Source organism: Somniosus microcephalus, chromosome 1 (assembly GCF_052327205.1).
Source record: "Somniosus microcephalus isolate GS21.2 chromosome 1, FLI_Smic_1.0, whole genome shotgun sequence".
Classification (NCBI taxonomy): domain Eukaryota; kingdom Metazoa; phylum Chordata; class Chondrichthyes; order Squaliformes; family Somniosidae; genus Somniosus; species Somniosus microcephalus.
In genome coordinates, this window is record NC_140987.1 from 21,580,333 (window position 1) to 21,602,879 (window position 22,547).

Sequence of the window (22,547 nt, forward strand, 5' to 3'; positions counted from 1 at the left end):
GAATGTACCACGACTGTACCCGAACCATCTCCTCTTTAAAGGCCGCCCATTGTTCGATGACAGTTTTGCCTGCCAATATTTGATTCCAGTTTACCCGGGTCAGATCCATTCTCAACCCACTGAAATTTCCCTTCCCTCCAATTTACTTCTAGATTGCTTCCTGTCCATAGCTAATCTAAACCTTATGATACTGTGATCACTGTTCCCTAAAAGTTCCCCTATTGATACTTGTTCTGCCTCATTCCCCAGAACCAGATCCAACAATGCCTCCTCCCTCGTTGGGCCGGAAATGTACTGATCAAGAATTTGGATTTTTTTTTTATTCGTTGTTGGGACGTGGCCAGCATTTATTGCCTATCCCTAAATTGCCTTTGAGAAGGTGGTGGTGAGCCGCCTTGAACCGCTGTTAGGAAGGGAGTCCTAGGTCAATCCGTCCAGTTTTATTATTGCTTCTCATAGCAGCTTGTTACTACTGTGGCTCGCTGGGCCATTTCAGAGGGCAGTTAAGAGTCAACCTCATTGCTGTGGGTCTGGAGTCACATATAGGCCAGACCGGGTAAGGGCGGCAGATTTCCTTCCCTAAAGGACATTAGTGAACCAGACAGGTTTTTTACGACAATCCGATAGTTTCATTACTGATACTAGCTTTTTATTCCAGATTTATTTAATTAACTGAATTTAAATTCCCCTGTTGCCATGGTGGGATTTGAACTCGCGTCTCTGGATCATTAGACCAAGCCTCTGGATTACTAGCCCAGTAACATAACCACTATGCTACAGTGGCTATTGGCTGCTAAGGTGTGCTGCCCAGAACTGCACACAGTACTCCGGGTGTGGTCTAACCAGGGTTTTGTGTAGCTGCGGCAAAACTTCTACCCCCTTGTATTCTAGTCCTCTCGATATAAAGGCCAGCATCCCATTAGCCTTTTTGATTATTTCATGACATTTTAATGATCTATGTACCTGGACCCCCAAGTCTCTTTGGACATCCATTGTTTTTAGCTTTTCACCATTTAGATAGTATCCTGTTCAATCCTTTTTAGGTCCAAAGTGGATGACCTCACATTTGCCTACATTGAAATCCATTTGCCACAGTTTTGCCCCTTCACTTAATCTATCAATAACTCTCTGTAATTTTATGCTTTCATCTACAATGCCGCCTATCTTTGTGTTATCGGCAAATTTGGATATGTGGTTTCCTATCCCATTATCTAAATCGTTAATAAATACGGTGAGTAATTGAGGCCCCAACACAGATCCCTGCAGGACACCATTAATCAATTGGAGTACCTGCCCATTATCCCTGCTCTCTGTCTCCTGCCGCTCAGCCAATTTCCGAACCAGGTCAATATTTTGCCTTCAATTCCATGGGCTTCAACCTTAGTTAACCGTCTCGTATGAGGGACTGACACCTGGAGTACTGTGCTCAGTTTTGGTCTCCTTATCTAAGGAAGGATGTACTTGCCCTGGAGGCGGTGCAACGAAGGTTCACTGGATTGATTCCTGGGATGAGAGGGCTGTGCTATGATGAGAGATTGTGTAGAATAGAAACATAGAAGATAGGAGCAGGAGTAGGCCATTCGGCCCCTCGAGCCCGCTCTGCCATTTAATGAGATCATGGCTGATCATCCAAATTCAGTACCCTGTCCCTGCTTTCTCCCCATATCCCTTGATCCCTTTAGCCTCAAGAAATATATCTAACTCCTTCTTGAATATATTTAATGAATTGGCCTCAACTGCCCTGTGTCGTAGAGAATTCCACAGGTTCACCACTCTGGGTGAAGAAATTCCTCCTCATCTCAGTCCTAAATGGCTTACCCCTTATCCTTAGACTGTGACCTCTGGTTCTGGACTCCCCCACCATCGGGAACATCCTTCCTGCATCTAGTCTGTCTAGTCCTGTTAGAATTTTATAAGATTCAATGAGATCCCCTCTCATTCTTCTAAACTCCAGTGAATATAAGCCCAATCGACCCAATCTCTCCTCATACGTCATTCCTGCCACCCCAGGTATCAGTCTGGTGAATGTTCGCTGCACTCCCTCCATGGCAAGAACATCCCTCCTCAGATAAGGTGACCAAAACTGCACACAATACTCAAGGTGTGGTCTCACCAAGGCCCTGTACAACTGCAGCAAGAATGGGCCTATACTCTCTGGAGTTTAGAAGAATGAGAGGTGATCTCATTGAAACATACAAGATTCTGAGGGGGATTGACTGGGTAGATGCTGAGAGGTTGTTTCCCCTGGCTAGAGTGTCTAGAACTAGGGGACATAGTCTCAGGATAAGGGGTAGAACATTTAAGACCGAGATGAGGAGGAATTTCTTCGCTGAGGGTTGTGAATTTTTGGAATTCTCTGCCCCAGAGGGCTGTGAATGCTGAGTCTTTGAGTATATTCAAGGCTGAGATGGATAGATTTTTGGACTCTAGGGGAATCAAGGGGTATGGAGATCGGGCGGGAAGGTGGAGTTGAGGTCGATGATCAACCATGATGAGGTTCAGGAGCTCGGAGGAAGAAAAAAAATGAGGCCTTGAATCTGAGGACTCCCTTCCTAAGAGCGTCAACATTCAAAAATTGACACCGAGCCAAAGAAGGGGATATTAGGACAGGTGACCAAAGCTTGGTCAAAGAGGTAGGTTTTAAGCAGAGTCATAAAGGAGGAGAGAGAGACAAGAGAGGTTTGGGGAGGGAATTCCAGAGCTTAGGGCCTAGATGGCTGATGGCACGGCCGCCAGTGGTGGTAGGGTACGCGCAATCGGCCAGAATTCGAGGAGTGCAGAGATCTTGGGAGAGTTGTGGGGCCGAATGAGGTTTCAGAGATAGGGAGGGAAGCGAGTCCATGGAGCGATTTGAACACGAGGAGAAACAAAAGGGGGAAAACACAGTAGAAGTAACAAAACAAGACTAGAAAATTGGCTTCTCGTGCAGTATCTGATCCCAGAAAGGGTGCCTTTAGAATTCTCCTCTCTGGTCAGATTTGAAGAAGCCAATATAGGTACATCAGACTGTTCCACTTCTTACCTTGGCTCCATCATATTACTGACATTGGTCTGATTTGTTTTCAGGCAGATTATGAAGTGGCTCCAGATGAGAAGAGGCGGGATTGCGGACTGCAGCTTTTAGAAACCTATTTCAACAATGGGGTATGTTCTTCTGTAGCTTGGCCACAATCTGTGCTTTGGTGAATTAACTCATGACTTTTTGACGCGCAATTGTGGGGGAAATCCCGTTTGTGAAATCTTCTCATTCTCACTTTCAAGATTTAAAAATGCATCCGAAATGCGATTAATTGTTTTCTCTCCTCCTTTTCCTGCAGTTTTCCCCCTCTTCCTGTTTCCTCTTCCCCCGTCTCTACTTCCCCCCCCCCCCCCCCCCCTCCAGGCGGTGTTGAGTATATGACAGGGTATGGTCGCAGGAGTGCGTTAAACTCCTGTTACTTGCTCGAGTGGACAGGCTTTATGCAAACCGCGCTTGTTAAACGCCGGTCGGCTGTGGCTCAGTGGGTAACACCCTCGCCTCTGCTTCAGAAGGTCCACTGCCACTGCCCCATGACATTCAACGGCATTACAATCGCCAAATCCCCCACCATCAACCTCCTTGGGGTCACCATTGACATAAATACTGTGGCAACAAGAGCAGATCAGAGGCTGGGTATTCTACGGCGAGTGTCTCACCTCCTGACTCCCCAAAGCCTTTCCACCATCTACAAGGCACAAGTCAGGAGTGTGATGGAATACTCTCCACTTGCCTGGATGAGTGCAGCTCCAACAACACTCAACAAGCTCGACACCATCCAGGACAAAGCAGCCCGCTTGATTGGCACCCCATCCACCACCCTAAACATTCACTCCCTCCACCACCGGCGTACCGTGGCTGCAGTGTGTACCATCGACAAGATACACTGCAGCAACTCGCCAAGGCTCCTTCAGCAGCACCTCCCAAACCTGCAACCTCTTCCACCTAGAAGGACAAGGGCAGCAGGCGCATGGGAACACCACCACCTCCAAGTTCCCCTCCAAGTCACACACCATCCTGACTTGGAAGTATATCGCCGATCCTTCATCGTCACTGGGTCAAAATCCTGGCACTCCCTCCCCAACAGCACTGTGGGAGCACCTTCACCACACAGACTGCAGTGGTTCAAGAAGGTGGCTCACCACCACCTTCTCGAGGGCAATTAGGGAGGGGCAATAAATGCTGACCTTGCCAGCGACGCCCACATCCCATGAATGAATTTTTTAAAAACACCTATCTCTGTTTTGTCGCCTGTCCTAATATCTCCTTATGTGGCTCGGTGTCAAATTTTGTTTGCCGCTCCTGTGAAACGCCTCGAGACGTTTTGTTCTGTTAAAGGCATTGTGTAGAGAGGCAAGTTGTTGTTGAGCAATTATCCGTGTAATGCTGGTGTGTATTTGCAGTCTGCGGCCCATTTACCTGAAGTGCCTGTGGACACGGTGAAGCAGTGTAAGGAGAAACTGGAGCAGAGTCCTTGCAAGGAACTCTTTACAGAGTGCACCAAGTAAGTCGTGGTTCTCTCTACTTGCATTGCACTGCATTTGAGTAAATGATTGGAAATTTTTGTGTGTATATAACGAATGGCAGCCATTGCAACAGCGACACACATTCGTAGAGTGAGCCTCGCGCCCCAGAAACGTTTGCCGCTTTGCAAGAAGGAAATGGGAGGGACGCAGAACCAGGAATGGAAGGACGTTTTAGTACGTTAGAAGAAGACATTAAAAAAAAAAGAAATCTGCGTTGGAAATGCTGGATGTGCACAGCAGGCCAAACAGCTGCTGCAGAGGAAAGACCAGTTAAAGCATTTAGTGCTGGCCCTTTGCTCAAACTGAAAAAGGAAGGCAAGAGGAGATTCTTTACAGGTCTGATCAACAAAGAACCAGAGGGGGAAATTAGATTTTTTTGTTTATCTGGAATGCGCTGCCTGAAAGGGTGGTGGAAGCAGATTCAACAGTAACTTTCAAAAGGCAATTGGAGAAAACTGCAGGGTTATGTGGAAAGAACAGTGGGTGGCGGAGTGGGACAGCTCTTTCAAAGAGCCAGCACAGGGTGCGATGGGCTGAGTGGCCTCCCTCTATGCTGTAAGATTCCATGATCAGAAGAGTGGTGGAGGATGGCGACAGAGCAAGACTCAAAAGTACATCTCCATATCCCTTGATTCCCCTAGAGACCAAAAATCTATCAATCTCAGCCTTGAATATACTCAGCGATTTAGCCTCCACAGCCCTCTGGGGTAGAGAATTCCAGAGATTCACAACCCTCTGAGTGAAGAAACTTCTCCTCATCTCAGTCTTAAATGGCCGACCCCTTATCCTGAGATTATGCCCCCCTAGTTCTAGACCCTCCAGCCAGGGGAAACAACCTCTCAGCATCTACCCTGTCAATCCCCCTCAGAATCTTATGTGTTTCAATGAGATCGCCTCTCATTCTTCTAAACTCCAGCGTATAGTCCCAATTGCCCCATCCCCCCACCCTTCTCTCGGGGTGATTGCGACTGATGGAAAGAATGTGCCGATGGGACCGTGCTGTCGGGAACTTAACTTTGTTTTTCTCAAACCTTGTTCCTGCATGTTTGGTGCTCGCGCCAGAGGGCAGAACAAGATCTGGCAGTTTCCGTTTCTGTAATGTTTTGAATCTCTGTGTGTTTACATGTCGTCATGGAATTGGAGAGAAGGGTGCGTGTAATAAGCCTGTACGTTTCAGAAGGGGAGGGAGGAGGGTGTTAATGCTGTACAGAGCTGGAGGGTAGGAGTTCGTCTGCACTAAGGCAGATAAGAAAGCTGGTAAAGCTGTGCTAAAGGACGAGGGAGATATAATCCTGTGCAGTGACAGGCAAGGGAGATATAATCCTGTACAGTGAGGGGGCGAGGGAGATATAATCCTGTACAGTGAGGGGCGAGGGAGATATAATCCTGTACAGTGAGGGGCGAGGGAGATATAATCCTGTACAGTGAGGGGTGAGGGAGATATAATCCTGCACAGTGAGGGGCGAGGGAGATACAATCCTGTACAGTGAGGGGCGAGGGAGATACAATCCTGTACAGTGAGGGGCGAGGGAGATATAATCCTGTACAGTGAGGGGCGAGGGAGATATAATCCTGTACAGTGAGGGGCGAGGGAGATATAATCCTGTACAGTGAGGGGCGAGGGAGATATAATCCTGTACAGTGAGGGGCGAGGGAGATATAATCCTGTACAGTGAGGGGCGAGGGAGATATAATCCTGTACAGTGAGGGGCGAGGGAGATATAATCCTGTGCAGTGACGGGCAAGGGAGATATAATCCTGTACAGTGAGGGGGCGAGGGAGATATAATCCTGTACAGTGAGGGGCGAGGGAGATATAATCCTGTGCAGTGACGGGCAAGGGAGATATAATCCTGTACAGTGAGGGGGCGAGGGAGATATAATCCTGTGCAGTGACGGGCAAGGGAGATATAATCCTGTACAGTGAGGGGCGAGGGAGATATAATCCTGTATAGTGAGGGGTGAGGGAGATATAATCCTGTACAGTGAGGGGCGAGGGAGATATAATCCTGTACAGTGAGGGGCGAGGGAGATATAATCCTGTATAGTGAGGGGCGAGGGAGATATAATCCTGCACAGTGAGGGGCGAGGGAGATATAATCCTGTACAGTGAGGGGCGAGGGAGATATAATCCTGTACAGTGAGGGGCGAGGGAGATACAATCCTGTACAGTGAGGGGCGAGGGAGATATAATCCTGTACAGTGAGGGGGCGAGGGAGATATAATCCTGTACAGTGAGGGGTGAGGGAGATATAATCCTGTACAGTGACGGGCGAGGGAGATATAATCCTGTACAGTGAGGGGCGAGGGAGATATAATCCTGTACAGTGAGGGGCGAGGGAGATACAATCCTGTACAGTGAGGGGCGAGGGAGATATAATCCTGTACAGTGAGGGGCGAGGGAGATATAATCCTGTACAGTGAGGGGGCGAGGGAGATATAATCCTGTACAGTGAGGGGGCGAGGGAGATATAATCCTGTACAGTGAGGGGGCGAGGGAGATATAATCCTGCACAGTGAGGGGGCGAGGGAGATATAATCCTGTACAGTGAGGGGCGAGGGAGATATAATCCTGTACAGTGAGGGGCGAGGGAGGGTTATAATCCTGTACAGTGAGGGGCGAGGGAGGGTTATAATCCTGTACAGTGAGGGGCGAGGGAGTGTTATAATCCTGTAAAGTGAGGGGGGAGTGAGATATAATCCTGTACAGTGAGGGGCGAGGGAGATATAATCCTGTACAGTGAGGGGCGAGGGAGGGTTATAATCCTGTACAGTGAGGGGCGAGGGAGTGTTATAATCCTGTAAAGTGAGGGGGGAGTGAGATATAATCCTGTACAGTGAGGGGCGAGGGAGATATAATCCTGTACAGTGAGGGGCGAGGGAGGGTTATAATCCTGTACTGTAAGTGTGGAGAGGGTGATAACCTGTAGGTTTGTGGGAGAGGTAATCCTGTATGCCACGAATGGTAACATAATGAATGGAGATAATCTCGTGCCCTTCGGTGGGTGGAGGTGGAATCTGAGCTGTGCACCAAAGGGAACGCGGGGGGGCGGGGGAGGGAGGAAGGGGTCGGAGGAGGAGGAGAGGCAGCAGCAGAAACCACCCCAGCTGCCCCGGCCTAGCTTTTCAGCAGCACGATTCAGTATTTACAGATCTTTTACTGTGGTTCCCTTCTCCCCTCGCCCAGCTGCGGAGCCTCTGCAGACCCAGCGGATGTGATCGCATTTAATGCATTTCTGGGCCTCCCACTCCTTTTGTATTGTTAGCCGATTTTTGATGTTCACCCCCATTGCTGAGTAAGGTTAATAAACCTCATTTAAGAGCAGCACCTGGAATACTGCGTACAGTTTTGGTTTCCATATTTAAGAAAAGATATACTTGCTCTCGAAGCAGTTCAGAGAAGGTTCACTCGGTTGATTCCGGAGATGGGGGGGTTGACTTATGAGGAAAGGTTGAGTAGGTTGGGCCTCTACTCATTGGAATTCAGAAGAATGAGAGGCGATCTTATCGAAACATATAAGATTGTGAGGGGGCTTGATCGGGTGGATGCAGTGAGGATGTTTCCACTGATGGGTGAGACTAGAACTAGGGGGCATAATCTTAGAATAAGGGGCTGTCCTTTCAAAACTGAGATGAGGAGAAACTTCTTCACTCAGAGGGTAGTAAATCTATGGAATTTGCTACCCCAGAGAGCTGTGGAAGCTGCGACATTAAATAAATTTAAAACGGAGATAGACAGTTTCCTAGCTGATAAGGGAATTAGGGGTTACAAAGAGCGGGCAGGGAAGTGGACGTGAGTCTAGGTTCGGATCAGCCATGATCCTATTGAATGGCGGAGCAGGCCCGAGGGGCCGTATGGCCTACTCCTGCTCCCACTTCTTATGTAGCTGGATCGCAGTGCGGTTCCACAATACACTTTTTAAAAATAAGCAGGCGGTTAAGAAGGCAAATGGTATGTTGGCCTTCGTAGCGAGAGGATTCGAGTACAGGAACAAGGATGTCTTGCTGCAGTTGTACAGGGACTTGGTGAGACCGCACCTTGAGTATTGTGTGCAGTTTTGGTCACCTTACCTGAGGAAGGACGTTCTTGCCATGGAGGGAGTGCAGCGAAGATTCACCAGGCTGATACCTGGGATGGCAGGAATGACGTATGAGGAGAGATTGTGTCGATTGGGCTTATACTCACTGGAGTTTAGAAGATTGAGAGGGGATCTCATCGAAACCTATAAAATTCTGTCAGGCCTGGACAGACTAGATGCAGGAAGTATGTTTCTGATGGCCGGGGAGTCCAGAACTAGGGATCATAGTCTAAGGATAAGTTGTAAGCCATTTAGGACTGAAATGAGGAGGAATTTCTTCACCCAGAGAGTGGTGAACCTGTGGAATTCTCTACCACAGAAGGCAGTAGAGGCCAGTTCATTAAATATATTCAAAAAAGAGTTGGATATATTTCTTAAGGCTAAAGTGATCAAGGGATATGGGGAGAAGGCAGGGACAGGGTACTGAATTTGGATGATCAGCCATGATCTCATTGAATGGCGGAGCAGGCTCGAAGGGCCGAATGGCCTACTCCTGCTCCTATCTTCTATGTTTCTAAAAGCAAAATACTGCAGCTGCTGGAAACCTGAAATAATGGACAGCATCAGCGGCGAGAGAAACCGAGCTAACGTTTCATTACTTGTCCCCATCGCCAGCCCCCCTTCTGCCTTGCACCATCATCCCTTTTGTCATTTAATCACTCCTGCCCTCCACCCGATCAAAGATAGTCAGCCAGTGGCTCAGTGGGCAGCACACTCGCCTCTGAGTCAGAAGGTTGTTGGTTCAAGTCCCACTCCAGAGACTTGAGCACAAAAAGCCAGGCTGACACTCCCAGTGCCGTGCTGAGGGAGTGCCGCACTGCCGTCTTTCGGATGAGACGTTAAACCGAGGCCCCGTCTGCTCTCGCGGGTGGACGTAAAAGATCCCATGGCCGCTATTTCAAAGGAGATCAGGGGAGTTATCCCCGGTGTCCTAGGGCCAATATTTATCTCTCACCCGATGAAACTAAAGTAGATTATCACATTGCTGTTTGTGGAAGCTTGCTGTGCGCGAATTGGCTGCTGCGTTTCCTACATTATACACTTTTCACTGGCCCTGTGCTTACTTAAACCTCTCCACAGTTGATGCCCGACCTGCTGAGTGTTCCCAGCATTTTATCTTTTTTTATTCCACAATAAACCTGTCGTCCCACCGTGCAAAATTTTCATTAATGTTTGGCCCTGATTCCTGCTGTCAAGTTGATGCATTTTTTTTCACTTCATTTAGCAAGTACTTTAGATCCTATGAACCTTCCACCTTTGCTGCAAGTCTTTTGTCGTCAAAAAATCTTTCAAGTCAAAGACGACGATATCAACTGTTTCCATCATCCAATAATACAATGGCGCCATCAAAATATTCCAGTCAGCTTATAGGATGTGAACCTTCTACTCTTACCAGCCCACGTTCTTCTATCTTCGCCATGTGACCATTGATTACGTGGAATGTACAGCACAGAAAAACAGGTCATGCGGCCCAACTGATCTATGCCGGGTGTTTATGCTCCGCACGAGACTCCCTTTCCACCCCACCCCCACTCTTCTACATCAATTTTTTTTTAATTCATTGGATGTGGACGTCGCTGGGCAAGGCCAACATTTATTGCCCATCCCTAGTTGCCCTTGAGAAGGTGGTGATTGTCATAAATCATGCCATTCATGTAGAAATGACTTATGAAATATACTGGGCGGCCTGCTGATGGCGCTGTCCAGGAAGAGTATAAATACTCGGGCACAGGCCCAGCTTGCTCAGGACATTTTGTAAACAGGAACTAGTGAAGGACACAACTAGACTTCCATGTTGTGAAACAGTCGATTAAAGCCTTGTTTAATACTCTGACCAAGTGCCTAGTAGTTTTCTTACATCAGTGATGAGCCGCCTTCTTGAACCGCTGCAGTCCGTCCAGTTTTTTTATTCTTGTTGTTTCTTGTAGCGGTTTGTTACAACTGAGTGGCTTGCTAGGCCATTTCAGAGGGCAGTTAAGAGTCAACCACATGGACATATAGGCCAGACCCACAGCAGATTAGTGAACCAGATGGGTTTTTGACGACAATCCGATAGTTTCATGGTCACCATTACTGATGCAAGCTTGTTATTCCAGATTTTTTTAATTCCCCGCGCTGCCGTGGTGGGATTTGAACTCACTCCGGATCATTAGCCCAGGCCTCTGGATAACTAGTCCAGTAACATCACCGCTATGCTACCGTACCCTTCTATCAGTATATTCCTTTCTCCCTCACGTGTTTATCCAGCTTCCCCATAAATGCATCTGTAACAGGCTCACCCCTGTGTGTCCTAATTTCACCAGGCGGGCAGGATTAAACCATAGCGCAGTGCCAGGTGTGATGGTCAGAGTGGAGTGCATTAAGGAAGCCTCCCTGTCTTGCTGGAATAACATCAGTCGCAGACATGGGAGGTCAGGAGAGGGAAAGTAGCAATTGGACCAAGGAAAAGCGACGATGAATGCTTGACGACCTTCTTAGAGGTCATTGCTTCTCTCGACGTTCTACTGTTGCCCCTAAGCGCCAAGTCGGCTACCCTACATGCACTTACTTCCTGCATCCTCACAACGTTGCAACTGAGTCTTGTTGGTTTTAGAACTTTTGTGGAGGCAGTTCAGAGAAGGTTCGCTTGGTTGATTCCTGAGATGAAGGGGTTGTCTTACGAGGAAAGGTTGAGCAGGTTGGGCCTATACTCACTGGAGTTTAGAAGAATGAGAGGTGATCTTATTGAAACATATAAGATTCTGAGGGGGCTCGACAAGGTAGATGCTGAGAGGATGTTTCCCCTCGTGGGGGAGTCTAGAACGAGGGGGCATAGTTTCAGAATAAGGGGCCACCCATTTAAAACGGAGAAGAGGAGGAATTTCTTCTCAGAGGGTCGTGAATCTTTGGAATTCTCTACCCCGGAGAGCTGTGGAGGCTGGTCATTGAATATATTCAAGGTGGAGACAGACAGATTTTTGAAAAACGGGGGAATCGAAGGTTATGGGGAGCGGGCAGGAAAGTGAAGTTGAGGCCAAGATCAGATCAGCCATGATCTTATTGAATGGCGGAGCAGGCTCGAGGGGCCGAATGGCCGACTCCTGCTCCTACGTCTTATGCTCTTATGACACGATCTCTCGCTCTAGCCCATTGCTGTGGAATTCCTTGTCCACCTCCGACGCCCCCCTACCTCCGACAATCTGTATGACTTCGAAAATTATTTTTTTGGCTGGAAACCCTGTCTGGTTTCCCTTTTCAAATCCAGCCTGAGGCCTGAAATTGCTGTCCCCTTCAAGCATTTATCGCATTTTTTTGTTTGTTTCCACCCATTGTTCAAGTGTTGGTGCGATAGCCAAATTTGTTTCGAGATGGTGGGTGGGGTTACTTTCAGCTGATATATTTAGTCTTGAGTGGTTTCATTTTTAGTCAGTTTCCTTGCCCCTGCTTGATCTGCTGCTGTGAGACTTCATGGGGTCCGGAGTCAATGTTGAGAACTCCCCAGGGCCACTCCCTCCCAACTGTATCCCACTGCGCCGCCACCCCTGGTGGGTCTGTCCTGCCGGTGGGTCAGGACATACCCAGGGATGGTGATGGAGGAGTTTGGGACATTGGCTGAAAGGTATGATTCTGTGAGTATGACTATGTCGGGCTGTTGCTTGACTAGTCTGTGGGACAGCCCTCCCAATTTTGTTAGCGAGGAGGACTTTGCGGTGTCGACTGGGCTGGGTGTGCCTTTGTCGTGTTCGAATCCGGTGCTTAGGTCGATGTCGGCTGGTGCGTCCGGTTTTATTCTTGGTATACTTCTTTGTAGTGGTTAGTTACAACTGAGTGACTCGCTCAGCCATTTCAGAGGGCAGTTAAGAGTCAACCACATTGCTGTGGGTCTGGAGTCACATATAGGCCAGACCAGGTAAGGACGGCAGATTTCCTTCCCTAAAGGACATTAGTGAACCAGATGAGTTTTTACGACAATCCGGTAGTCACCATTACCGATACTAGCTTGTTAGTCTAGATTTATTTAATTAGCTACATCTAAATTCCACAGCTGCCGTGGTGGTGTTTGTACTCCTGTCTCTGGGTTACTAGTGCAATAGCACAACCACTAAACTACTGTACCCCTAATTTATCTGGTCCATAAAAGTAGCAGAACCTAATTTCACAACTCTCTTTCAAAAGGTAGGGAGAAAATAATTTTTTGCCCCTGCTTGTTAGCTGGGGACGGTGGGTGGGTGTTGTTGGTGGAGAAGCAATATATAATTTCCTAGTGGAAAAAATTCCTCTGGTTGCTCCTCCGAAATACTTCTTTATACAGAAGGTGATTTTTTAATTCGTTCACGGGATGTGGGCGTCGCTGGCAAGGCCAACATTTATTGCCCATCCCTAATTGCCCTGGAGAAGGCGGTGGTGAGCCGCCTTCTTGAACCGCTGCAGTCCGTGTGGTGAAGGTGCTCCCACAGTGCTGTTAGGGCGGGAGTTCCAGCGGCGATGAAGGAACGGCCGATATAATTTCCAAGTCAGGGTGGTGTGTGACAGCTGGATTCAGTTGCCAGGATGGGATTCTGAGGCCAGGCTTCTGGATTCGCTTAACAAAATTGTTAGATGCTACAATGGTTGAATTGTAAACAGCTTATGTTTATCGCAAACCTTTAACGTGTCAGTCTTGGTTCAGTTGGTAGCACTATTGCCTCTGAGTCAGAAGGTCTGGAGACTTGAGCACATAACAACAACTTGTATTTATATAGCGCCTTTACCAAACTAAAATGTCCCATGGCCCTTTTCATAGGAGCATTATGAAACAGAATTTCACACTGAGCCACATAAGGAGATATTCGGACAGATGAGGTTTTTAAGGAGTGCCTTAAAGGAGGAGAGAGGTAGGTAGAGAGGCGAAGCGGTTTAGGGTCTCGGCATCTGAAGGCGTGGCTGCCAATGGTGGAGCGATTAAAATCGGGGATGCACAAGAGGCCAGAATTGTAGGAGCTCAGAGATCTCCGGGGGGGGGGTTGTAGGGCTCGAGGAGGTTACAGAGATAGGGAGGAGCGAGGTCATGGAGGGATGCCAACGCAAAGATGAGAATTTTTAAATTTGAAACGTTGCTGGACCGGGAGCCAACGTAGGTTAGCGAGCACAGGGTGAACGGGACTTAAGATCATAAGAAATAGGATCAGGAGCCGGCCGTACATTCCCCTCGAACCTGCTCCGCCATTCAATGAGATCATGGCTGATCTTCGAGCTCAACTCCACTTTCCTGGCCTTTCCCCATGGTGCGAGCCAAGGATACGAGCAGCAGACCTTTGGATGAGCTGAAGGTAAGCATGCAGGTGCAGCAGGCGGTTAAGAAGGCAAATGGTATGTTGGCCTTCGTAGCGAGAGGGTTTGAATACAGGAGCAAGGATGTCTTGCTGCAGTTGAACAGGGCCTTGGTGAGACCACACCTTGAGTATTGTGTGCAGTTTTGGTCACCTTATCTGAGGAAGGATGTTCTTGCCATGGAAGGAGTGCAGCCAAGATTCACCAGGCTGATACCTGGGACGGCAGGAATGACGTATGAGGAGAGATTGTGTCGATTGGGCTTATACTCGCTGGAGTTTAAAAGAATGAGAGGGGATCTCATTGAAACTTATAAAATTCTAACAGGACTGGACAGACTGGATGCAGGAAGGATGTTCCCGATGGCGGGGAGTCCAGAACCAGGCGTCACAGTCTAAGGATAAAGGGTAGGCCATTTAGGACAGAGATGAGGAGGAATTTCTTCACCCAGAGAGTGGTGAACCTGTGGAATTCTCTACCACAGAAGGCAGTTGAGGCCAATTCATTAAATATATTCAAGAAGGAGTTGGATATATTTCTTAAAGCTAAAGGGATATGGGGAGAAGGCAGGGACAGGGTACTGAATTTGGATGATCAGCCATGATCTCATTGAATGGCGGAGCAGGCTCGAGGGGCCGAATGGCCTACTCCTGCTCCTATCTTCTATGTTTCTGTGAGCTGAAGTTTACGGAGGGTGGAAGATGGGAGAGAGAAGCCAGGAGAACGTTCTCCCAGTGGGCTTCAATTTGGAACGGGTACAAGAGGAAAGGGAAATAGGGGTGAGTGGCACTTGCTAGTCCTGGGCTACCATTTGAGCATTGCTATTCTGAGTTGGTGTAACCCAAAACGTAAAAAAGAAAAATGTCTGGTGGTAATGCATTGAGCAGGTGCACTGATGCTCAAATTTGGGCGTTGCTGATCTACTTGTGGGCAAAAGAAAAATCTCATCATCACCTGTCTCTGCCAAACAAGTCCTGCTGGATTAACCAGTTCTCCTCTGAGTCGCACACCATCCTGACTTGGAAATATATCGGCCGTTCCTTCATCGTCGCTGGGCCAAAATCCTGGAACTCCCTCCCTAACAGCGCTGTGGGAGCACCTTCACCACACGGGACTGCAGCTGTTGCGGCTCACCACCACCTTCTCAAGGGCAATTAGGGATGGGCAATAAATGCTGGGCCTTGCCAGCGACGCCTACATCCCATAAGTGAATTTAAAAAAAGTTTATGATTTGGCAGAAGCGCTCTTGGTGAAGTTATTTCCATCCCATTTAGCAAGTGCCTACAGTTCACTTAATGTCCTTTTTTAAGTGGAAGGAAACCTGCCGTCCTTACCCAGTCTGGACCAACATAGAAACATAGAAGATAGGAGCAGGAGTAGGCCATTCGGCCCCTCGAGCCTGCTCCGCCATTCAATGAGATCATGGCTGATCTTCCAAATTCAGTACCCCGTCCCTGCCTTCTCCCCATATCCCTTGATCCCTTTAGCCTTAAGAAATATATCCAACTCCTTCTTGAATATATTTAATGAATTGGCCTCTACTGCCTTCTGTGGTAGAGAATTCCACAGGTTCACCACTCTCTGGGTGAAGAAATTCCTCCTCATCTCTGTCCTAAATGGCTTACCCCTTATCCTTAGACTGTGACCCCTGGTTCTGGACTCCCCGACCATCGGGAACATCCTTCCAGCATCTAGTCTGTCCAGTCCTGTTAGGATTTTATAAGTTTCAATGAGATCCCCTCTCATTCTTCTAAACTCCAGCGAGTACAAGCCCAATCGACCCAATCTCTCCTCATACGTCATTCCTGCCATCCCAGGTATCAGTCTGGTGAATCTTCGCTGCACTCCCTCCATGGCATGATCACCTGATTGTTTGGATTGTAGGAGGAAGGATGACCATCAGGTGAACTCCCAGCTCTTGTATATTATTGGGATCTTTAATGTCTACCTGAATAGGCAGGTGGAGCATTAGACGGACGTGTGTTGCAAATGACAGTACCTCTGATAATGCTGCACTCGCGCGGTATTCCATATCTGGGTCAATCCGTGGCTCAGACGGTAGCACAACGCGTCTCTGGGCCAGGAGGTTGTGGGTTCACGTCCCACTCCAGAGACCCGAACACAAAAATCCAGGCTGACATACAAAATTCTTACAGGGCTGGACGGTGGATGCAGGGAGGAATATATTTAATGAATTGGCCTCTACTGCCTTCTGTGGTAGAGAATTCCACAGCTTCACCACTCTCTGGGTGAAGAACCAAAAAAGCGAATCCGGTCCCATGCCAACGTGGTTGGCTCTTAATTGCCCTCCGAGGAGGCCCAGCGAGCCATTCGAGAGAGACAGAGGCGACACAGGGCAGGCCTCCTCCGGTGTTGTGTTTACTCACATGCCTGAAACTCAACAAGCACCTTCGTGGAAATTTATCGGTTTCTTTTCCCCCCCCTTCTTTTCACACATGACCAAATGCTTTTCAGAAATGATGGGTGGGGTTACTTTCCGCCGATTTATATTTAGCCTGAGTGATGGTTCCATTTTTAGTCAGTTGTACGACTGGCGGTCCGGCTAGTTTTGGTGGCAGTCAATCGCTGGTCCATTTATTATAATAGCAGAACCTGCCACACGGGTGTAACTGCAGTGTGAGAAATGTACATAGGCACTGGGAATGGTATCGTGGTGGTTATGCTACTGGACTAGTAATCCAGAGGCCTGGACTGATGATCCAGAGACGTGCGTTCAAATCCCACCACTGAGGAAACTGGGGAATTTAAATTTAGTTCATTAAATAAATCTGTATCATTAACAGTGACCATAAAACCACCCGATTGTCGTAAAAACCCATCTGGTTCACTAATGTCCTTCAGGGAAGGAAATCTGCCGTCCTTACCCGGTCTGGCCTATATGTGACTCCAGACCCACCAGCAATGTGGTGCCAACCACTCATCCGCAGCATAACTAAGACCGCCTACTTCCACCTCCATAACATCGCCCGTCTCCGCCCGTGCCTCAGCTCATCTGCTGCTGAAACCCTCATCCATGCCTTTATTACCTCTAGACTTGACTATATCCAATGCACTCCTGGCCGGCCTCCCACGTTCTACCTTACGTAAACTTGAAGTCATCCAAAACTCGGCTGCCCGTGTCCTAACTCGGACCAAGTCCCGTTCACCCATCACCCCTGTGCTCGCTGACCTACATTGGCTCCCGGTTAAGCCTCGATTTAAAAATTCTCGTCCTTGTTTTCAAATCCCTCACTGGCCTTGCCCCTCCCTATCTCTGTAATCTCCTTCAGCCCCACAACTCCCTCAGATATCCACGCTCCTCTAATTCTGCCCTCTTGATTTAGGACCAGATTTAGGAACAGCTTCTTTCCCAGGGCTGTCATCCTACTGAACTCCACAAATAAACTCTAAAGCCTGCACATCTGCCAATGCACTTTATTATGTTATGTTAATGTATTACAAGCCAAATGAATGTTTAAATGTCTTAATCTAAATGTACACTCTCGGGAGCCGCAAGCCTACATTTCGTTGTACTGCACTTGTGCACTAACAATAACAATAAAGTTGATTATTATAATATTATTATCCCTGATTATAATCGCTCAACCTTTGGTGGCTGTGTCTTCTGTTTGCCGAGGCCTAAGCCCTGAGATTCCCTGCCTAAACCTCTCCGCCTCGCTACCTCTCTTTCCTCCTTTAAGACGCTCCTTAAAACCTACTCTTTGTCCAAGCTTTTGCTCACCTGCCCTAATTTATCCATATATGGATCGGTGTCACATTTTTTGTCTTAAAATACTCCGGTACAGCGCCTTGGGACGTTTTACTCTGTTAAAGGCGCTATATAAATACACGTCGTTGTTGTAAATAAATACAAGAAGTTGTTGTTGACGACTCTTAACTGCCCTCTGAAACGACCTCGCAAGCCACTCCGGTGTACCTTCACCACAGGGACTGCAGTGGTTCAAGAAGGTGGCTCACCACCACCACCACCTTCTCGAGGGCAATTAGGGATGGGCAATAAATGCTGGCCTTGCCGGCGACGCCCACATTCCATGAACGACCCATTATAAATGTGGACGTGCTTGTTTATAATGATCAAACGGTGACGGGAAGCTCTCGCAGTTAGCAGATTTTTGTAATAAGTAGCATGATTTGGCCATGACTAATCTGTAAGGCTTTTTGGAATTGATTTTCGAGCTGGAGCCCTGACTGGTTTCCCTTCTCTAACACTGGGACACTGAAGCCAGTTGCAGCCTCAATCTGTACTTCTAGCCGAGAGAGAGAGAGCATTAGCATAGTCTTGAGTCACTGCTTTCTGATTACCTCGTCTACTCCCACTCTTCATTTTGACAGTGTCCTGTACTATGGACCTTGATGTATCTCTCTCACCTTGGCTAATCTCAATCATAGAATCTTACACCACAGGACATAACACAAGAAATAGGAGCAGGAGTCGGCCATTCGGCCCTTCGAGCCGGCTCCGCCATTCAATAAGATCATGGCTGATCTTCGACCTCCAGTTCGAATCCCCCACCATCATCAACATCCTGGGGGGGTCACCATTGACCAGAAACTTAACTGGACCAGCCACATAAATACTGTGGCAACAAGAGCAGGTCAGAGGCTGGGTATCCTGCAGCGAGTGTCTCGCCTCCTGACTCCCCAAAGCTTTTCCACCATCTACAAGGCACAAGTAAGGAGTGTGATGGAATACTCTACACTTGCCGGGATGAGTGCAGCGCCGACAACACGCAAGAAGCTCGACACCATCCAGCACAAAGCAGCCCGCTTGATTGGCACCCCATCCACCACCTTAAACATTCACTCCCTCCACCACCGGTGTACCGTGGCTGCAGTGTGTACCATCTACAAGTTGCACTGCAACAACTCACCAAGGCTTCTTCGGCAGCCCCTCCCAAACCCGTGACCTCTTCCACCTGGAAGGACAAGGGCAGCAGGCGCATGGGAACGCCACCACCTCCAAGTTCCCCTCCAAGTCACACACCACCCTGACTTAGAAGTATATCGGCCGATCCTTCATCGTCGCTGCGTCAAAATCCTGGAACTCCCTCCCTAACAGCACTGTGGGAGTACCATCACCACACGGACTGCATCTCCACTTTACCGTCCAACCCTCATATCCCTTAGTATCTAAAAATCTGTCGATCTCTGTCCAGAAGGAGGCCATTCAGCCCATCGTGCTCTTTTGGGAAAAGCTATCCAATTAGTCCCCCCCCCCCCCCCCCAACTCATTTTCACGGTAGAGCAGTGGCGCTTTAACATTGGGAGTTTAGTCAACGGTAAGAATTTGTCAGCAAGAGAAAACACAGCACAATCGCCAGTCCCTGCCAAAATAAAGACTGCCGGGTCAATGAATCCTCAACTGTTTGATTTGGCAGAAGCGCTCTTGGGGGAAATTATTTCCGTCCCATTTAACAAGTGCCTACAGTTCACTTCATGTCCTTTTTAAGTGAAGGAAAGCTGCCGTCCTTCTCCGCCCTGGCCTGTATGTGGCTCCAGTCCTACACCAACATGGTAGACATTTAACTGTCCTCCTAAAATGGATGCTTCAATTTAACAAAAAAAACACTACTAAGAATTCAGCGGTTCGCAGGGGGGGGGGGGGGGGGGAGGGCAACTAGGGATGGGCAATAAATGCCGGCCTCGCCAGCGACGCCCACATCCCGAGGAAAGAATTTTGTAAAAAGTCTTCAGAGTTGACGTAAGAAAACTACTAGGCACTTGGTCTAAGGGTTAAACAAAGCTTTAATCAACTGTTTTACAACATGGAGGTCTAGTTGTGTCCTTCACTCGTTCCTGTTAAGAATGTCCTGCACAAGCTTGGCCCGTGCCCGAGTATTTATACTCACCCTGGACAGCGCCACCCGCAGGCCGCTCAGTTGATTCATGTCAAGAGTGCCACCAGTTTAGTTGTAGCAAAACGTTCAGTCTTCCAGGTGATACTTGCCCTCTTTTTGTTACTGTTAGAACTTTATTTGCATCTCGTCGTATTTTAATTTCACCAAATTTTAATTGCAGAGTTGTCCATGATTACCTAAGTGGCGGACCATTCACAGAGTACCAAGAAAGTATGTACTTCTCGCGATTCTTGCAGTGGAAATGGTTGGAAAGGTAATGTCCTGGAAGGAATATCCTTTTTTTTACGTTGATGATGCTTCCTGATATCTTAAGTTGAAAAGAACATGAGAATTAGGAGCAGGAGTCGGCCATACGGCCCCTCGAGCCTGCTCCGCCATTCAATAAGGTCGTGGTTGATCATCAACCTCAACTCCACTTTCCCGTCTGATCTCCAGATCCCTTGATTCCCCGAGAGACGAGGGGGAAAAATTTGAGTCACGCCCCCTTTGAGGCGCTACTTCTAGCACCCCGAAAAAATGAGCGCCACCCGTGGCCAAAATTCATCGGTGGCACCCCAAGAGGGAAGCGGGGCGAGGGAAGCGGGGCGCTACTGGAAGTGCCCTGCCTCCCTCTTGGGGCGCTGCGAGGGAATATCGTGGCGCTACGTGCCGCGGTACCGCAGGCCTTCCTCCCCTTGTTAAAGGGGAGGGGCCTTGCGCAGCGCGACCCGGGGCCCAGCTGGGCCACCAGGGATCGGAGTGCAGGCAAAAGCGTCCAGCACTCCGCGGGCGGGGGCTGCTCAGGAGGCCGAGGACGGCAACGGGGGCAGATGCTGGCAGGCGGCCAGCAACAAAAATGGTTGCCCGGCACCTCGCCTTTAATTAGTGCCGCCCCGGCCGCAGGTAGGCCCCCCCCCCCCCCCCGACCCTGTCGGACATAGCGTCCGGCGGTAAATCAGGGGGCGCTCCTGAAGATCGCGAGCAGGGCGCTGCGCACGGCGATGACGTCATTGCCAGCACCGCGGGGAGCTAACGGATGCCGTCGCCGCTAACCTCCTGCTGAATTTCGTGGGAGGCATTGGCGGCGCCGCGCCCGGGCGCTAGTTGCTTTGCGCCCTCTTAGCGCAAAGCAACCGAATTTTTTCCCCCAAAAAATCTAGCGATCTCAGCCTTGAATATACTCAACGATTCAGCATCCACAGCCCTCTGGGGCAGAGAATTCCAAAGATTCACAACCCTCAGTGAAGAAATTCCTCCTCATCTCAGTCTTAAATGGCCGACCCCTTATCCTGAGACTATGCCCCCTAGTTCTAGACTCTCCAGCCAGGAGAAACAACCTCTCAGCATCTACCCTGTCAATCCCCTTCAGAATCTTGTATGTTTCAATGAGATGTCTAGAATGTAGAGAAGTGCCTTGATTGGGTTGAATCTGTTTTCGTGCACTCCAGTTTAGTTTGTTAAGGGATCTCAGATCATAACCTCGGCCCCCATTACATTTTTATATATTTTTTATCCACCCCTTTGTTTTGTGCCCTTCCCCCTTTTTCTCTCTCCCACATGGCAGCTGTCTCCCATTCTGCCAGCGCATTTCACACTTCACACCGCATCCATTTAATAAACATCTAGAGCCGTCTTTTGTCTCCTCTAGTCCTATCACCATCTCGTCTGGTTTTGGATACCTCTTAATGTCTCTTCACTTCTCTTTTGTTCTTTCATCCCCATTTCCCAGCCCCCAAACTGGCCTTTTAATCTGTTTCATTTCCTGTGTTTTTTCTCAGTTCTGACGAAGGGTTTTGACCTGAAACGTTGACTCTATTTCTCTCTCCACCGATGCTGCCTGGCCTGCTGAGTTTTTCCAGCATTTTCTGTTGTTATTTCGGATTTCCAGCATCCGCAGTATTTTGCTATCGCAGTTTAAGGGATTTGGTTAAACCCGGTGTCTGTAGTCCTGCTGGCTCGGAGACCCAGTCTGTTTAGATTCCAAGCTGCTTTTGGGGGGGGGGGGAGAAATGGCGGTGGTCTCCCTGGAACCTGTCCCCCTCTCCACCAATGGGAACCTTTGTCCCCACAAGTGTTCCCTTCCTGCCTGATGGCGGTGACGCACTTCCTTTTGATGTTCCTACGAGCTCATCAACACGGGTTTTTAATTAATTTCGCTTTCATGCGTTCCATTTTGTTTTTGGTTCACCCCAGCCCCCGCACCGTTGTCGTCACCGCACTGCTTCCAGCTCGCAGGACTTCTCCAAGTGATGGTCCATGACCATTGCCAGTGCTGTTGTGCAAATCCAATTGCCAGTCCTTGGTTGACAATGGCTTCTGTGCAGCAAGACTGGTGTTGCACAATGGTGCATAATACTCTGCCAAACCGGCTCTACCAGTGAGGGCAAAAACAGGATGTTAATGGCGCTGATGTATTCATTATGGGAGAGACCATCAAAGGCCATTCCACCCTACAACTTGTTGATGGATGTCAACCTCACCTATCCATTTCCTCGCTATGTTCGTTCTTCAATTCCCCCTTCCTCCAGTAATATTTATGATTATTGCTTCAGCCTGTTTCAAGGGCTTTTTTCTGGTACAGGAAACTCTTTGGTATCCGGCACCGACGGGACCGGGATGGTGCCGGTTGATTAAAAATTCCGGATGACGGAGAGGGTTATCTACCAAGGCTATTTTTAACAAACAAAAATAAAAAAATCAAGAAATGTGCAGCATACAGTAATTGGGTAGTCCCTGCAGCGCGGGAGAGTCAGACTCCTGTTATTGAGGTGTTCGGACTT

At 48.6% G+C, this 22,547-nt stretch overlaps 1 protein-coding gene across 1 annotated transcript in view; it reads left to right on the forward strand.

Moving 5' to 3' along the window:
* Positions 1-22,547, forward strand: part of LOC147123982 (G protein-coupled receptor kinase 5-like) — a 160,841-nt gene that overhangs the window by 106,471 nt on the left and 31,823 nt on the right. The window contains exons 4-6 of the mRNA XM_086002705.1: positions 3,067-3,144; positions 4,420-4,520; positions 19,949-20,041. Of these exons, the coding sequence (XP_085858831.1) occupies positions 3,067-3,144; positions 4,420-4,520; positions 19,949-20,041 (272 nt within the window). The remainder of the gene's footprint in view (positions 1-3,066; positions 3,145-4,419; positions 4,521-19,948; positions 20,042-22,547) is intronic.